This window comes from Plectropomus leopardus, chromosome 2 (assembly GCF_026936395.1).
Source record: "Plectropomus leopardus strain MGB_pleo_1.0 chromosome 2, ASM2693639v1, whole genome shotgun sequence".
NCBI classification, from domain to species: Eukaryota; Metazoa; Chordata; class Actinopteri; order Perciformes; family Serranidae; genus Plectropomus; species Plectropomus leopardus.
In genome coordinates this window covers 27,237,022-27,253,797 of record NC_142177.1, presented here as the reverse complement: position 1 = coordinate 27,253,797, position 16,776 = coordinate 27,237,022, and the positions used below count along the sequence as shown (strand labels likewise).

The window sequence follows — 16,776 nt, the reverse complement described above, 5'->3', positions numbered from 1 at the left end:
TTTTGGGGGGGGGGGGGGGTCTCTTTTATGGGGACGATTTTTCTGCATTGGATACTTTTAATGTTCATACTTGCATTTTCCTGATTATACTTACTGACTCAAATTTAAGTACCATTTTTATGCAGGACTTTTACTTGTTAGAGTATTTTCACTTAGTACTTTCACTTAAGTGAAAGATGCCCATACTTCTTCCACCACTGCCCATCATTTTACGCTAGGTTGAGCCAAAGATGAAACGTGAATTGGATTCTTACAAAGTTTCGTTTTTACTGATGTTTACACGGGAATTTGAACTATCGGCGCTGTTAACAGACCCATAAGACCCCTTCACGGACCCACGGACATCTCAGTGCGCAAGAGCCGAGGGTTTTTACACCAAGCAGAACCTGACACCACCGCTTACTCCAAACCACAGACTGATACTGTAGTACACAATCCCTCAGCCTCAGCCCACATCACGTTTTCACTCTTTCTTGCTGGTTTTGTTGTTAAATCCCAGAGTTTGTGGGGAGTTGAGTGCGGACATCCTTGTTTGGTTCGTACCGTTATAACGGCTGGGACAGCGGGACACTCGGATGTTTATGTCTCGCTGTTACGGTCTGTCTCCATGCCAGTGAGAGCTGATTTTCACTGCTCGCTTTTTCGGAAAACTACTACAATTTAAGGCTGAAATGTGATTGTAAACTACAGTGGAAAGTTGTTTCCCACCGCAGGACACATGGACCAACCAGAGGTACCGAACATATTCTGCTTTTACCTCTTTTTGTTTACTTTAGCGCTAGCTTAAACCTAAACTTTAGCCAAACCGCCAGACACTCGATGAGCTCCGTCGCTGCAAAGATGGTGATGAGATTAATCTGAAACCCCTTTACTTTCTGTCCTTTGTCACCTTCAGTCAGCGGTGAAGAAATACTCAGTCTTTACTTGAGTAAAAGTACTTATACCACCCTGTGAAAATACTCTGTTACAAGTGAAAATCCTGCATTGAAAATAGAATTTAAATAAAAGTAAGTGTTATCCGGAATATTTACCTAAAGTATTAAAAGTAAAAGTACACAATGCAGAAAAATCTTAAACACACAAAAACAAATGATTATATAATATAATAAAATTATTAGAAAAAAAGACAAAGAAACAAATTTTTTTAAAGAAAAAAGGAAGAACTTTCCAAAAAGTAAACAAACAAACAAAAAAACAACCAAAACTGAAATTTTTTGCACATCCTGCTCAACTGTACAATTTTTTTTAATTCAGAGACAGCTATAGTGTACACGTCTTTTATGTTGTAGTACTTTTTAAGGTATCTTTGTCATACTTCTATTGTAACTTTTTTCTAATTTATATCCATTCTTGAGAGTTGCAGTACTTTCCTCTTAATATGTTTACTCTATGTTTAATCTGTGCACCAGGTACCAAAGCAAATTGCTTGTGAAAACATACTTGCAATTAAACCATATTCTGATTCTGACTTTGAAGTGTGGTCAGTTTTTATTTTATTGTGTTATTTAGTTTCAGACTACCACTGATAAACAAGGAAGCTGCTGCTCCACAGAAACATCTTGGCAATGCCAGCTGTCTCCACAGAGAAACAGCTGTTCCCCAAAATTGTGCAAACAGCTTTAGCCGCAGCCAAGATAAGTGTCCGTTATCTCACTTTAGTTCAGAGCTGGTGAGCCTTTGTTGATTTTTTTTCAAAGCTACTTGCCATTTTGGGATGTAACATGTAGCCTAATTCTGTTACTCTGAGGGAAAAACACAAAGTTACTCACCTTATCCTATGAAAAAAACATTTATGTATTTTAATCTTGTTGTCAATCTTTCTTACAGTAAGTGAACTGAAGTTGCACGGTGAGATTAAAAAAATTACATATTTAAAATTTGAAAAATGACATCCTATTCACTCAGTAAAATTATGTAAAATTAATTAGGGATCAAGGTTTTTTGTTTTGTTTTTTGTTGCCTCTGATCTTGATCAGTGTCATTTGATTTTGAGTATCCCACTCCGATTCTTGAACTGGTACATTAAAGTTTTTAAAATCAATCCCGTGTATATGCTTAACATTTTCACATTGCTCAGCAATGCTATACAAGAAAAGGTGTCTGCATCCAGACAGTTCCTAAGGGTAAAAACAAAGTAAAGAAGCCAAAAACATTTGCTTTTTAAATAAAGTAAACAAATTAAAATGTGTCTTTAGAAATAGCTCTCAAATACGTGTAGCATTGTAATAAAAGTACAGAACACTATAAATAAGTGATAAAAGCACAATTCCACTAAGCAGTGTTACAGCTGAACTTTAACATTCACAGTCACAGTAAATAAACTCTGTCACAATTCAGCTTCTTATAGCATTAATCTGAAGATAGTTATTAAAAATCAACAACAAAAACTTCTATATCACTTAAAGTGGTGTAGAAGCTTGAATATGAAAAAACATTTCTACTTATTGGAGTAGCAGCATTACAATAAAACCTGCATAACTCTCAAAAATGGCACTCTCCGTAACTGATGCCTGCGTGACGGCAGACGTAAACAAAGGATCGGGGGCTTAAAATAAGCAATTAAGTAACCAATTAATTAAAAAAATGGGTTGATTGGGAATGAAATCAAATCCAATCCCATAGGGACATTCCTAAAATTACCATTAGAGACAAATTTGAAAGATGTGAAACAGTTTCTCCCCCAACAATGCAGGTTGTCAGCGACAGGAAGCCTTTTCTAAGCATGAGACAAGGTGGTTTGTCTGTGACCATGTCCACATGTCACCTGCACCATCCCCAGGAGGAGCTGGAGCGGATCGCCACATGGCTCAGTGAGGAGGGACTCGCTCCTGACTCCCCGAAGGAGGCTCAGCTGTGTCTGCTATGGAGTGCCCTCCAGCGCACAAGAAGCCGTCTGAAGAGTGTGACATGGGACCTGGACACCCAGCGCTCACAACACTGTGCAGAGATGGCCGAGGTGTGTATGATATCACTGTTAAATGACCAACATCATCAGAAATGGTCAAAATGAGTGAGAATAATTGAAGGTCTGTGTCTGCCTTCTGTCTGTCTGGAAGGTCCGCAAGTCCCTGGAACAGATCCGAATCTTTACAGAGCACAAAGATGTTTTGGCTCAGGAGATACAAGACGAAAACGATCAGCTCAAGGACCAGCTGCGACGCCTAATATCCCTTCAAGGTTGGAAACTGTCCCTGTACACTACCTATAAATAAGAATAACCACAAGAGCGGTAGCAACAACATTCAAACCTCTGGATCTTTATCTGCATCATACTGTCTTATTGTCTCATTTTCCAAAAGATTTTGAGATTGTACTGCAATAACTTTTGTCTCATTCATCAACGATTTTATCTTTAACATTTTTATCCAGTAACACAACCCTGTTAGCTGTCCTGTCTTGTTGGACAGTTTGCCAAGACATGTCACTCTAGTGGATAGTGATGATAGGACTGTCCCATCTACTGTGTGGGACACAGTCCCAGATGTTTCCATAGAAACAGACATGACTCCTGGAAAATTATGTTTATATGGAACTAGTTTGAAACAGTAAATACATTTTAAAGGAAACATAATGCAAAGCAAATAACATGTTGTTAATTAACATGTCTGGGAAGTTGCTAAAGTTAATACTCATCGTGTCAGCAAAATGTTCACTGATAACGTATTTCATTTGGTTTCTTCCGGAGCAAAACAGGTGCGTAGGAGAGGGGCGAGCAGAACACAACTGAGGGAAAAACTTCTGCACGTTGTCTAAATTGTAAACGTCATTGTTTTAAAGGCACGTTTTCAGCAACGTTTTTGGTTTCTTCCAAAATAGATAATCTTGCAATGCACTATCCACACACAGTGTCTCCCGTATTATTCTTTCATTATTACCTTTTTAATGAACTGAAAACATGATATTTTTCCCTAACCTTAACCAAAGAGCCATGATTGTCTAAACCAAGACAAGAATCTGGGATTCTGGTATCACAATCCTGAACTTTGCGTATCCGCTTTCAACTCCAACCACCTCCTTGCAAATGTGTTTTCTGAAGTCAAAGAAACATCTCTGAACATTAACCACCATTACATTGCTAATGCAATGAAATTATGAAATGTTACAGAAACTTAAATAATAGAACCCATTTAACACAAACATGTTTTTCCAAATATGTGCTTAACTGGCTCCCACGGCATCTGGTGGAGGGATGGGGAATGGTAAATGCAGGGGCGAGCGGGAAGTGGAAATGTGGCTGAAGGCAGGCAGACATTGTTATATCAAGCAGTTAGCCTACATCCTTTAAGAACACAAGCCGTGTTGGCAAAACTGACTTAAACTGTCTGCCTAGCTGAGAGAAGGGTGCACAGATTGTAAAGCTTATAAATCCCACTCTGTCACCATTCTCCGTTGTACAGACGCCCAGATAAGCGAGGTGGCTAAGATGCTCTACCAGCAGGGTCTGACAGAGCTGATTCACAGCAGCCCCAGTGAGCAGGTGGCCTACCTCCTGGTGGAGAGAGCTTCCTTACTGGAGACAAGTGAGGGTCTTAACAGTCTGACGGCCGATGGAAACACAGCCAGCCCACAGGGGACTGAAGGCCAGACGCTGAAGAGCGTTGCACACCAGGTTAGAGGAAGAACCTTTAAGATTTTTTTCTATCATTAAAACAACACTCTGTACATCTATATGTCTCTGTGGGCCAGTGACTTCTACGTTTCTGTTATTCCACAGTCTTCCCACAAGGGGGCACTACGTCACAGCCAGAGCCCATGGAGGAGACTCTTCGGACTCCACAAAGCATCACAGAGCAAACACGCTTTTATTCCTGTATGCCCTTTTATCAAAAGCAATGTTTCTGCATCCCATACTAACGAACACTAAAAACTGCACTCAGGTCAGCTGTAAAATGCGGGGCAATTAGCCACACTGACTTTATTTTGTGTATCCCAGTGTGCATGCTTTGATTATGAGGATCTTTTGCATGTTTTCCACTCAGGACTCCTGCTCTGCAGCATCCACATTAACTGCAACCTCTTTTTTTCGTTCCAGTGTCGTTAAGCTTTGTTACCAGCTCAAACTAGGGCACTTTGCATGGCAGAAGAAATTCAAGATACCACACCACTGATGCATCTTGATCCAGTGCACTTCTCCAGGTCTCTTGTCTGTTCTTGCGTGCATTTATGAAATGCTGTTGTTGGTTCTCTTCATAGTGCAGCAAACACTTAAATGAGGGTTGTTTGCTGTTTCTGTCTCTTTTTAGGCTGAAGCCAGGCACTTGGCTGGCCAGGCAAGCAGCGTGGAGAGGGAATGTTACCGTCTGGAGCGGGACCTGGAGGAGGGCTCCCGCCGGCTGGCCATGGCCCACAATGAGATCCGACGTTTGACTGATGAGTTGGAGTCTGCCCATTTGACTCAAAGAACTTATGGTGAGGGATGTTAATCAGCTACTCAAAAGCAAACAGTCATTCTCAATGACATTTTTCATGGTGATAAGCGGGTAGCTGACTGTCACCACAATCTCAGTGTTTTCACGGTTTGCTTTTTGGCCATGTAACTCTTAGATGAACATCACTTTTCTTGTACTGCATCCAGGTGCCTTTCACAAGTATTTTTCCCTTTGAACCCTGAACACATTGGTTTGATTTCTTTTGAAAGCATGGGTAAAAAAGGCAATGACCAACTTGGCAAGACATGTCTGTCAAAATGCAAGAAATCAGAAGTTTTAGAATTAAAAAAAAAAAAGTTAGGAAAAAATTTCCATATCACCATACTTCTAATTATCATAATTTTAGAGAATCGTTTTGTTTTAAGCTGTTTTTTTCCAGGTCATTTCACTGTCTTTTTTTGTGTGTGCTCATTCTCATGTACTTTTTTTCACATATTTTTTTTTTTACTAATTTTTTTGTTTATTTCTGGTTCCTTTATCCTTAAGTCGCTCTTTGCTTTCCTCCATGTTTTTGAAAGAAATCCAGCCAGTTTGCCCAGGTTTCAAAGGAATACTTTACGCACAAAATGATCATTTGTATATCAATCATTCACCGTATGCTTCCGTAAATTCGTGAAGAAAAAATTTTTCTCACATGCTTCCATTGTGAAGGAAGACTCAGAAAACTGAGCAAAATTCTTATTGATCTGAAGTTAACAGGGGCCACAACAACAGCAGAATTATATTAAAATGATCATCTACAAATTCTTGTATAAGTCGTGCAGTATTATCATAGTCTATCAAGTCTTGCAAAGTCAAACATAACAGGGGATGGGTAATTGATATATAAATGATCTTTTTGTGGGTGAAGTATTCCTTTAAATCAAGGTTTAAACCACTGCCAATAAATACACCACCAGAAAAGAAAACATCACAAACGTTGAGCAGAATCCTGAATAAGTATTGTATATAGCTAGCTGTCAAAAGTTGTTTTGCCATCATGCAATATCCAAACAAACTCTGAACTAAAACTGAAGTTACCACCAACTTCCACTGCTCTCGATCGAAGAGGAAACTCTTCCAGCAGCTTTGTGTTTATTCTAACATCTTTGTTTTTTAGAGCCTGAGCTGCAGGCAGCACAGCAGGAGGTCGAGCAGCTGAGACAGGAAGTACAAAAACTGAAGAAATATGGTGAGAATTCTTTTTCATGTGTGTTCTCTTGTCTGTCTCCAAAGACTTGCCAAATTATTGAGTTTATATTGGGTGTAAAGGGGAGAAAAGAAACTGTGCTACAATCCTCACACAGCTCAGATTCATCTATTTTGTATACTTGCCTATCTTGTGCTCATAGGCTGGAGATTATATCAGCATGCACTGGTTGAGAGGAAAGAAAGACTCTTGGCATGTTACTTGTCTGTTACGCACACAAAGAAACACACTCATAGCCATGCCTGAAGACAAGTTACACTTTCCATTTTCCAACACCTACAGAGGCCAGATTACATAAACGATGTTTGGCCAAAAACCACATCTAAGAATATGCGGTGAGAATGTGCATGTCGTACATTATTCAGACCAGGTGTACACACAGTTTAATCTGAGATAGCTGCGGGTGATATGAGATTTAAAAATTTTTTTATGGCTATTTGCCAATATCACTAACTGTTAATATTTTTGCAGGTTACACAGAGTTATGTAAAATGTCAACCAAAAGAGCATTTATAAAATCAATTTTAAATTTTATGCAAGCTATAAATTTTATCATTATTTTTATAACCTCCCTGATGCAACACAGTGGGTGAAACTGTGTCGTATTTTTCATCGACAGGCCTAAAGAATGATGGAAGGATATTGTATTAATAAATTTTCGACATGCAGTCAGATGTGTAGGGGAGTCATTCAAAGCTACCTGTTGAAGTGTAAATGAAGCTTGTGCATGTGCGTCCAGCGCCACAGAAACTGAGGTTTATAGATCAGAATCAGGTTGATGTGCTGCTTTATAAATCTGATAAAAAGAATGCTTATGCATATTTCTGCCTTTGTGCATACTCACTGTCTTAGCTGTGAGATTTATGGAACTAGCTCTAGGTCTTGAGGTTGTGGGTGGAAACCCACACAAATCGGGGGTAAATGTGCAAACTTCACATAGAAAGGCCCATCTGACAGAGTGAGCCTGCTGCTTTTGATGTGATCCTCACAACAATATTTATATTTTTTGTTAAATCGTATAAAGAAGTGCCTAAAATATTCTTAAGCTATCAGTGTTCTTATTTTCAGTCTGCAACACACTCACAAATCGACCAGCATTTCAGATGAGAATATAACATGTATTATTCATACTCTGAAGAGTGCTTTGTCTGACTTTATTTTAAAAGAAATGGTGGAGTTGCGAAAGGCCAAAGAGCTGAACGATCGTCTGGACCTTGAGATCAGAGCTTTGAGGAACAGAGTTCGCACCCTGGATGCTGAGAAGAGCTCTCTGCAACAGACGGTAAAATTCCTGCTGGAATAACGTATTTTATCAGTCGTGATGAAACAACACTAGATTCATGAATTTTTAATTTTCCACAATTTGTTGCAGCAAAGACTTTAGAATTTCAGTGACAGAATAAGTTTAAATTTACAGTGCTGTTATAAGCCGCACACATCACTGTCATCGATGCTGAAAGTTGGTAAGTATAAAGTATATAATAAGACGGGTGGAACAAGCTCTTAATTTTGCCCATTATTTTCTGCAGTCAAAGGGCAGACTTCAGTCGGCCTTATTTCAGACTGTGGGCTTGTATTGATAATGATGGTTATTCATTCTGTCAGGAGAGTGTGTGAGATGTTGAGACATCAGTTTTATTAAATCACATTTAGAGTGCATAGTTCACAGCTGTTGTTCTTTCTTACAGTATAATGTTTATAATTCTGGCAACATTACTGTCTCAACTGCAAGGATTACTCAATTAATCACTTATTGGATTGACTGAAAATTAATCGGCAATATTAACTGTTGATTTTTTAATCAAACATAGGATATATCCAGGTTCTCAGATGAGGATTTGCTGCTTTTCTTGGTTTGACTTTTTGGTAAAGAACAAGTCCTTATGTAAAATTTTGGGGTTTGGAAACATTGGTCGGTCACTTAAGGCTCAAGGATGTGTAACAGGCTTTTCTCACTGTTTTACAATGTTTTGTCGACCAAACAATTAATTGATATAAATAATATATATAATCATGTATATAGGGAGCTTGCTCTACCAACTGAGCTACTCAGTGCCCTAGAATTTTTTTTTGTTTGTTTTTCAAATGTGGTGAACTGAATAATTGGGGGTTTAGGTCTGATGGTCGGACAGAAGAATATGTCAGCTATGAAAAATCCTAACAGCCATTTTCACTTCTTCTTGTTTAGACCAAATGATTAATTCATTAATCAAGAAGCTATTGTCATGAATATGTGTTTCAGCCTCACTGTGCTGTATGTGTGTTTGTCTCAGGTGATGCCTCTGAAGGAGCAAGTGGAGCAGCTGGAGTCAGCCCTGCAGGAGCAGCAGCGGCTCCTCACTGTGCAGGTTCAGGCTGACAGGGCCACAGAGCTGGCTGAAGTAAGCCTCATTACCCAAACTCACTAACTGTGGAAACAAATGGATGTTCAAAAAAACTACAGAAGTTTTTAAATCAAACTATGCCTGAATTTTCATGCGAGTACAGACAGGAAACAGAGAAACTCATTGCTCTGACTGAAAGTCTTTTAGCAGAGGAGGTGGCAGGGAGTGAATATGTGAGATGAATGCAGTCCGTTTGCATTCTAATGCTGTTTGTCACGTGTAGGTTTGAGGATGAATGCAGCTGTGGGAAAAAAAATTAGATCCAACAGCTTTTTGCCAGTGTTGAAGTCAGTGGCTTTTGTTCTTAACTACATTCATAACTTTGTACTACAAAACACTTCCCTCCATCTAATTGTTTAACAGATTTTATAAGGGTTTAGGTAAGCAGATAAACAGATAGATGGATAGATAAGATTGATATGCTAGATATAGATAGATACTTTATTCATCCAAAGGGAAACTGAGGCACCAGTAGCTTACTACATATTGCAAACAAATAAAAAAAATATACACAAGGGATAGACAGTATAAGCATAGGAATAAAAACACAATGTAGTTAAGTAGTCCAGTTCCAGGACTACTAAAGACAGTTGTTGCCACAATAGAAATGAATGTGGCTGTAGTGCAGATTTAGTTGGTTGAAAGTACAGGTATTTTAATGTAAAGTGATAAAATTAAAATGTAGTAGTAGAACAGAAATAATGAATGTTACACTATATTTTATAGATGGCAAAGATGGAGCTTAAAATGGTTTGCGGTCACATAAAAAAGTGACAGAAAAGTGTTAGCTTCAAAATCTTTACATTCAGTCTAATCTTGCGAGAATCTGCAGTTGTAAACATGTGCAGCCTTTACAGGGCAACAACAATCTTTTGTAAATCGTTTTGTCTAATTTATGATGTCTCACAAACGTGGAACCTGGTCAGAGACCCAGATGCAGTATGCATGAGTTTTCACCAGGTCGTGTCCCTGCAGAGGGAGGTGGAGCGGCTGGAGTCAGCACTGCAGGAGCTGCAGCAGCAGACTGAGCAGGTTCAGGCCAACCAGGTCAACAAGTTAGCTAAAGTAAGTCCCACTTCACAGATCCCTCAGCCTCTCAGCCTTTTAACGTTAAAGCAGAATGTAACTCAGCCTCAAACACATACACATCTTTACTATTATCACCGTTTTTTTGCATGCATGTTGAAGGACAGATGCGAGTTAAATTCAAGAGACAGTATACAGTGCTGACTAACTGATTTTAAATTTGTTCCTCAAAATCCTTTAAAAGGACCAAACACAGATGTTTGTGCATGCTGAAAAAGAACCTATTGTTTCTTTTTTTTTTTAGTCTCAGGCAGCAGAGCTAGCACAGAGCAACCAGATGTGCAGACTTTTACAAGAGGAGCTAACTGCCCAGACAAAACGCCTTTTGGAAAAGGAGGAAACTGTGAGTGCATAAGAATATGAACAGATGGCAAACTAATGCCATTTATCATGAATAGCTTATATGGCTGTCAAAAAACAACACGGCCCCGACTATTTCATTTCATCTCTTCCAAACAAATAAGTTTGAATGTATCTTAATTATTAGGAAGCGTCCTCCAGGTGTTGTGAAACCAAACCTTTGCAGTAAGTCCTGAAAGTCTATTTGTCTCCGATATTTATACCACAAACACATCTTTTGTAATCTGCAGTTTAGCCTGCCAGCATCATGCTGTATATCTCTTTAAGCCAATAACTTGTCTGTTATATCATGTAGTGTAAATAAAAAAATCCTCGTTAAATACTGTTGACTGTAGGATTTGTAGGCTTACAGTTAAATTGCTTAGAGAGAGAGAGACAATTTACTTTTTTCAAATATTTACAGGTTTATCATGCACTTTTTGGAACGAAGACTGAATGATGAATCTTTCAGTGTCCTTCACTTTAAATTAAGATGTTTTTGTCATGGAGTTTGAATAAAAATGTGTGGAAAAATCTTCAGAAAGCACATTCTTTTCAGATTAAGCACAATTAAGTGTAAAGATAGGGGTATTTGCAAATTACAAAGTATCGGCATTTGGAAGCTTTGGTAGCTAGTGTAACTACACATGAATCTGTGTGATTTTTCTCAGGTGTTGTCTCTGCAGAGGGAGGTGGAGCGGCTTGAGTCAGCCCTGCAGGAGCAGCAGCAGCAGCTCCTCACTGTGCAGGTTCAGGCTGATCAGGCTAATGAGTTAGCTAAAGTAAGTGTCACTGCACATATCCTCGAGCAATACATGAGAGGACTGTATCAGCTTTAAGTGTTATCACCAACTCAAACAGAGCAGAGGCTCAACACATTTTTCTACTCATCTGCAAACAAAGTTAGTTTTACTAAACAGACTTGTATCACTGACTCAGTCTTATTCTTGTTAAACACACTGCTGAACACATCAGTGTCAACAAACTATACTCATGAAATAATGTTGTGGTCGATACATGCATCTTGATCTTGTTGTGTTTCCAGTCCCAAGCAACTGAATTGATTCAAAGCAATGAGATCTGCAGAGATTTACAAAATAGGCTCAGCGCTCAGTCCAAATGCCTTCTGGAGAGTGAGTCAGAAGTGAGTGATTCAAAAAATTAAAAGTTTACTGAGGGGTTTCACATATTCACATTACAGATTAATTCATTAACAGATTATTTTTGAGAGAAATTTACTACAGTTGTCTTTTTTTCCTGTTACATGATGCCAAAATCTTATTTTGTCCTCTCAGGTACATTCCCTGAAGCAGCAGCTAGACACTTCCCATAATGACCTGGATAACCTTATAGCCACCATTTGCACCAACAAAAATCTTCAGGATCAAAAGTAGGATATTCTACCTTCACACACCATCCAGCAGCTACTCTATGTGCATGCCAACTTGAAATGTTGCAGAAACACATCAGTTAGTGAACATTTCTGTGTGTTTGAAGTCTGTGGAAGCAAAAAGAAGCAGATTTGCAGCATTATGAGAACACTCTCTGTCAGCTGAAAGATGAAAAAGAGCTACAAACACAGCTGCAGGTGCTGCAGAACAAGGAGAACACACTGTGTAAGGTAACTGTTATATATTTGAATACCTATCAGGCCTGCTGTGGTGTTAGAGCTTCCATTTATTGTGTGACCTTTGACCAGTACTAAAGTGCAGAAACTGTTGCCACCCACATATTGAGATCATGTTAAGAAAAGCTGTAAATTAATTAAAACGTGCCAGTGTGAGTTGACAACATGTACCGTTAATTTCTGCAACTGCTGATGTCTGTACTTTGGGCTGTAGGAGTGTCCTGATTATCAAGAAGCAGTAAAGACTCTGTTGGCCACCCAAGATGAGTGCGAGACTCTCAAGAAAGAGATCTGTGAAACCCTTAAATCTCTCGACAAAGAGCGGAGGTAACAAGTGCATGAGCATTATGATGCCATCAGCCAAAAAACAGAACACAACACAAACTAAAGCTTGATGAAACTGAATATTTCACTTTAGCCCAGGGGCTCTAAAAGTTTTGATGATGAGAGCGCCAGTTCAGGGACTTCACTTACACCGAGCAATCCCACACAAACTCTCCATCGCTGAGCAGCTTACTACACTTATACATTTTGTGAGCTTCCATATAGCTTGTTTACAGCTTCACTTCTGACTGTTGGCCAGATAAGTCATGCTGAAGCTTTTCACCCATGAACTTGTCGTAGGATTTTTGGTTGGCCTCACAATGGCTTGCAACAGACATAAATTACTTGAGCACTGAAATCACATTTGCAGATAAGGCAGATTGCTTTATCTGTCCCTGTCAAAGTAAGAGTTTATCCATTTTTGCCTAAAAACTGCTTTTCGCATCAACTATACAGAACTATTTCCATCGTGATCTTTCTATCTGACTTCCACATTAAACTGCCAAGTTGTGAAATTGCGATCTTTACCTTACTGATGACAGAGCATTTACACTGCGAGGTGCCGTTAGTTGCAATGAGGCCAGCAGCTTCTGTCAACACAAACAACCCTGGGCACTTCATACCGGTACTTTGGGCAAACACTCGCCTAGGACTTCCAGGGCTTAGTTTCCTGCACACATATAACCAGAGAGCGAGCATTCGGCTGCCAGGCTACAGTTAAAGGATGTGAGTCTGCCTGTAGCCTCGCTGTCCTAGCACTGATCCTATGGCCATCACTCATGGTCCAACACTGTTTTGCAGTAGTACTCCACTGACAGTTTATTTAAACACACAGACTTACCAAAGAAAAGAAGAAACCTCCACTGTCCTTCTTCTTCAAGGCACTACACCCTGTTTAGACCAGGCGTCAATACGAGTCTCGGGTGATCTGATCACAAGTGGACAGCGCTAAATAGGGGTTTAAATGGCCACAAAGACACATTTCTGACCCGATCACTCAAACCACTTGCTGAGGTGGTCTGGGATGTAAACGACCACATATGATTTGTTGTAACATTAACAAACATTAACGCCGTCCTGATGCACCTCTGACAAGAACGACATCATCAGTGCAGGACGTGGTGGTTGTTTTGTTGAAAGCGTGTTAATGCTCTGTAACTTACTTCTTTTATGTTGAATTGGATGAAGTGTTACTTGACCGTCCAGTGTTTTGCCCGATTGATGGAGACGTGTTGTTCCGGCTGATAGCGATACCTCCAGCTGTACTGATACATCTGTTAACGTGGGTAGCAAGCATGCTACTGAGTAGCTAACAAAAGTGTGGACACAATAAATGTGTGTGGGGCAGTAATGAAATCATAACAAGTGGTCAGCTGGAGATGCCTGAAAGTGACAGGTATGATCGGCGATGTGTCTCGGCTGTCCGTGTGAGTTCAGATCATCCAAATTCAGTAGGAACAGAGTGCAGTGACACTTTCAACAAAAAGCTTTTCTTAACCTGACACATGCTTGTTAGAGGTTGTAGTTTGATGCCACAGTTGAGCATTACAACATAACGCTTGCATTTCATGTCACGTTCAGGGGCAGCATCAGTTACTTCCGAGGGCCGCCATTTGCCCGCGGCCCGCATTTTGAGCACTTACGTTTTAGCCAGTGAGATTTGTATGCATGAACAAATGCAAAATACTTTTCTTCACCCTGTAACATACTGTATGTCATAATGCACACAGTTAAATTAACATTTAATATAATAAGTTATGTGTTATTTTGGTCCATTTCCTTGCAGTAAATACCATGAAATGAAGGAAAAGACCAAGGCAAAACTGTGTCGAGTCAAACAGAAATGCGATGATGAAACTACATGGCGTGACGAGAAGATCAAAATTCTCGAGCGAGAACTGTCCTTGTGTTCCCACTCAGTCACACAGGTAAACCTGCAGCTTTGTCCCGCTTGAGACAAACGAAAAAGGATGTTTGAGGTGAGGCAGCAGGATGCCGGTAGTATCTTTTAATGGGGCTTAAGTCAACATTTATTCCTACTTGCATTGATATCATAATGTTTGCTCTGGAAAAAAATATTACAGCTCATTTTATTCCTTCTGTAGCTACAGTATGTTTATGTGTTGACTCAGTGACCACAGTAACAGGCTGTCATGGCATATGTTAAGCCGTAGTAATGCTGAAAGTCAACAGGAAACGCTGCTTCATGTGTAATTCCTGTATGGACTTACAGACTTTTTTAAACAAACAAGATGATATAGGGACTCAAACTGATTTTCTCTGACAGGAAAAAGAGATTACCTTAAGTATTACTGTAGAAAATGAGAAACTACTCGTTGAGAGGAGAAGGCTACTACAACAGCTGGATGAGGAGGAGCAGAACAGGAAAGCCAGTAATCTAACAGCTTCTTTATCCAAATTCAGGTACCGAGTTTACAGTCAGTCAACACTTCACTGCACGATGAAACAGTGTCTGCACATTATGCTTAAAGTATTACTGCACTTTTACTAAATGTGGCTTCATTGTTTTTTGATCCCAAGGGTGGATTTTCTAGAAATGGAAAACAAGAAACTCGGAAACAAAATACTCCACATGTCCAATCAGCTCGCTGTCGTGGAGCGCAGCCTGCAAAACATGCAGTCAGTCCACTTCACTGAGGTACCGGCACTTTTCGGCACTTTGCAGCTTTGTGTTGTCGCTGTTATTGCTGCAGTTTAATTAAGTAAAAGCAGTAATACCACAGTGGAGAAATATACTTGATACAAGTTAAAGTCCCACATTCAAAAATTTCCTCAGGTAAGAGTACAAGAGTATAAGCATTAGCAAAACATAAAGCACTAAACGTTAAAGTACTCAGTATACACATTCGGCCCATCTCAATATTAATCGTAAATATTCAGGGTTCCCACAATCATAGAAAACCTGAAAGAGTCATGGAATTTCACAAATACATTTTCCAGGTCTGGAAAAGTAATCGAACCAGTCAAAATCATTGAGAGTTTTGGAAAAATCATGGAAATTAGTTGTGTGTAATGAATTGAATTAGATGAATGTAAATGTGAGTTTATTTTCTGTAGCTGACTACACAACGTAGCTCTAATATACATCCACGTGACAACATTTTGTTTGTTTTTGTTTATTTGTTCATTACAATAGTTTCTTCAGGTTTTTAAAGAAAACATGCCTTCCAAACCCGCTTGTTTTCTTTTTTAAAAGTTTTCTTTTGAAAAGTCATTTCAAGTCAAGTTTTGAAATGTTATCCATGAAAATGTGTGGGAACCCTGAATATTAATAATATACTGTTATATAGATTATTGGATCAGAATTATTGATGCCTAAACGTGTTCATCCTTTTGATGTAGCAGCCTGTAAAAGTGGGGCCAAACAGTAACCGACAATCCTGCACAGTATACCTTTATCAAAGGTGTGGAACGAGACCCAGGGGTCACTAAAGGAACATTTCATGCATTTGATCATCAGATTTTATGGCCATTCATCCAATAATTGAGATCTTTGATTCTACACCAAAGACTTTTACTGACAAGTACTGACCGACCCACGCTGGTGTGCCCAGAGTCCGCCTTTGCTATACACACAATACAGTCTAATAGAAAATTTCTAAAATAATATATTAAACATACCTTTTGTTTTGTTTCATCAGGAACTGAAGAAAACATCCAATCTCATGCAGGTGTTTAAATCACTTCCTATGCAAACTTCAAGGTAAGTTTGATCCTGATTCAGAATTTAGGAAAAACCTGTTCGCTTGCAAAATAAAACACCATTAAATGTCTGTGAACTTTCATCTCTAGTGTGATGGTGCCTGAGCCGACTGAGGTTCAGGGCTTTTTGGAGAATACTCAGAGCGAGCAGACAGACGTGACTTCGCCCCCTCGCTGTTTGATGTCTCGATCAGCAGAAATGGGTTACCTGAATCTGACCTCAGCTCAAAGACACTCGGACCACTCGGCGCCCTCGGCCGCCCTCAGCAGCTCAGACAGCACGTGTTCCTGAGACTTTCTATATGCGATGTGAATATACTGTACAGAAATGGTTTTATTTGCAAGTAAATTAAATTAATAAAGAAATTCCCCTCTCTGCCTTCCTCTTCTCTTTTGATTTAGTTTTCAAGTTCATTAGCAAGACAAAACATTTTGGACCTTCCCAGATCTGAGTGAAACTTTGCAACAGTTTCTCATATGAAATATTTGGAATATATATATGTATATATATATATATATATATATATATATATATATATATATATATATATGTATATATATATATGTATATATATATATATATATATATATATATATATATATATATATATATATATATATATATATATATATATATATATATATATATATATATATATATATATATATATATAT

At 38.9% G+C, this 16,776-nt stretch overlaps 1 protein-coding gene across 2 annotated transcripts; it reads left to right on the top strand.

Moving 5' to 3' along the window:
- The first annotated feature begins 184 nt into the window (after positions 1–184).
- LOC121952095 (coiled-coil domain-containing protein 30) lies at positions 185–16,477 on the top strand. Of its 2 annotated transcripts, XM_088089602.1 has the most exons (21): positions 195–733; positions 2,780–2,956; positions 3,057–3,177; positions 4,398–4,609; positions 4,715–4,810; positions 5,244–5,409; positions 6,529–6,600; positions 7,785–7,900; positions 8,892–8,999; positions 9,978–10,067; positions 10,333–10,431; positions 11,099–11,209; positions 11,473–11,571; positions 11,723–11,817; positions 11,925–12,048; positions 12,269–12,381; positions 14,165–14,306; positions 14,666–14,802; positions 14,920–15,037; positions 16,041–16,102; positions 16,192–16,477. In XM_088089602.1, exons 1-21 carry the CDS (start codon positions 719–721, stop codon positions 16,391–16,393), a joined length of 2,475 nt encoding a protein of 824 aa, XP_087945728.1. In that variant the 5' UTR covers positions 195–718; the 3' UTR covers positions 16,394–16,477. The 2 variants fall into 2 exon arrangements, 1 of the variants encoding a protein (XP_087945728.1); XR_015779183.1 differs by lacking the exon at positions 14,666–14,802 and having other exon boundaries at positions 185–733; positions 16,192–16,269.
- The last annotated feature ends 299 nt before the right edge of the window (positions 16,478–16,776 follow it).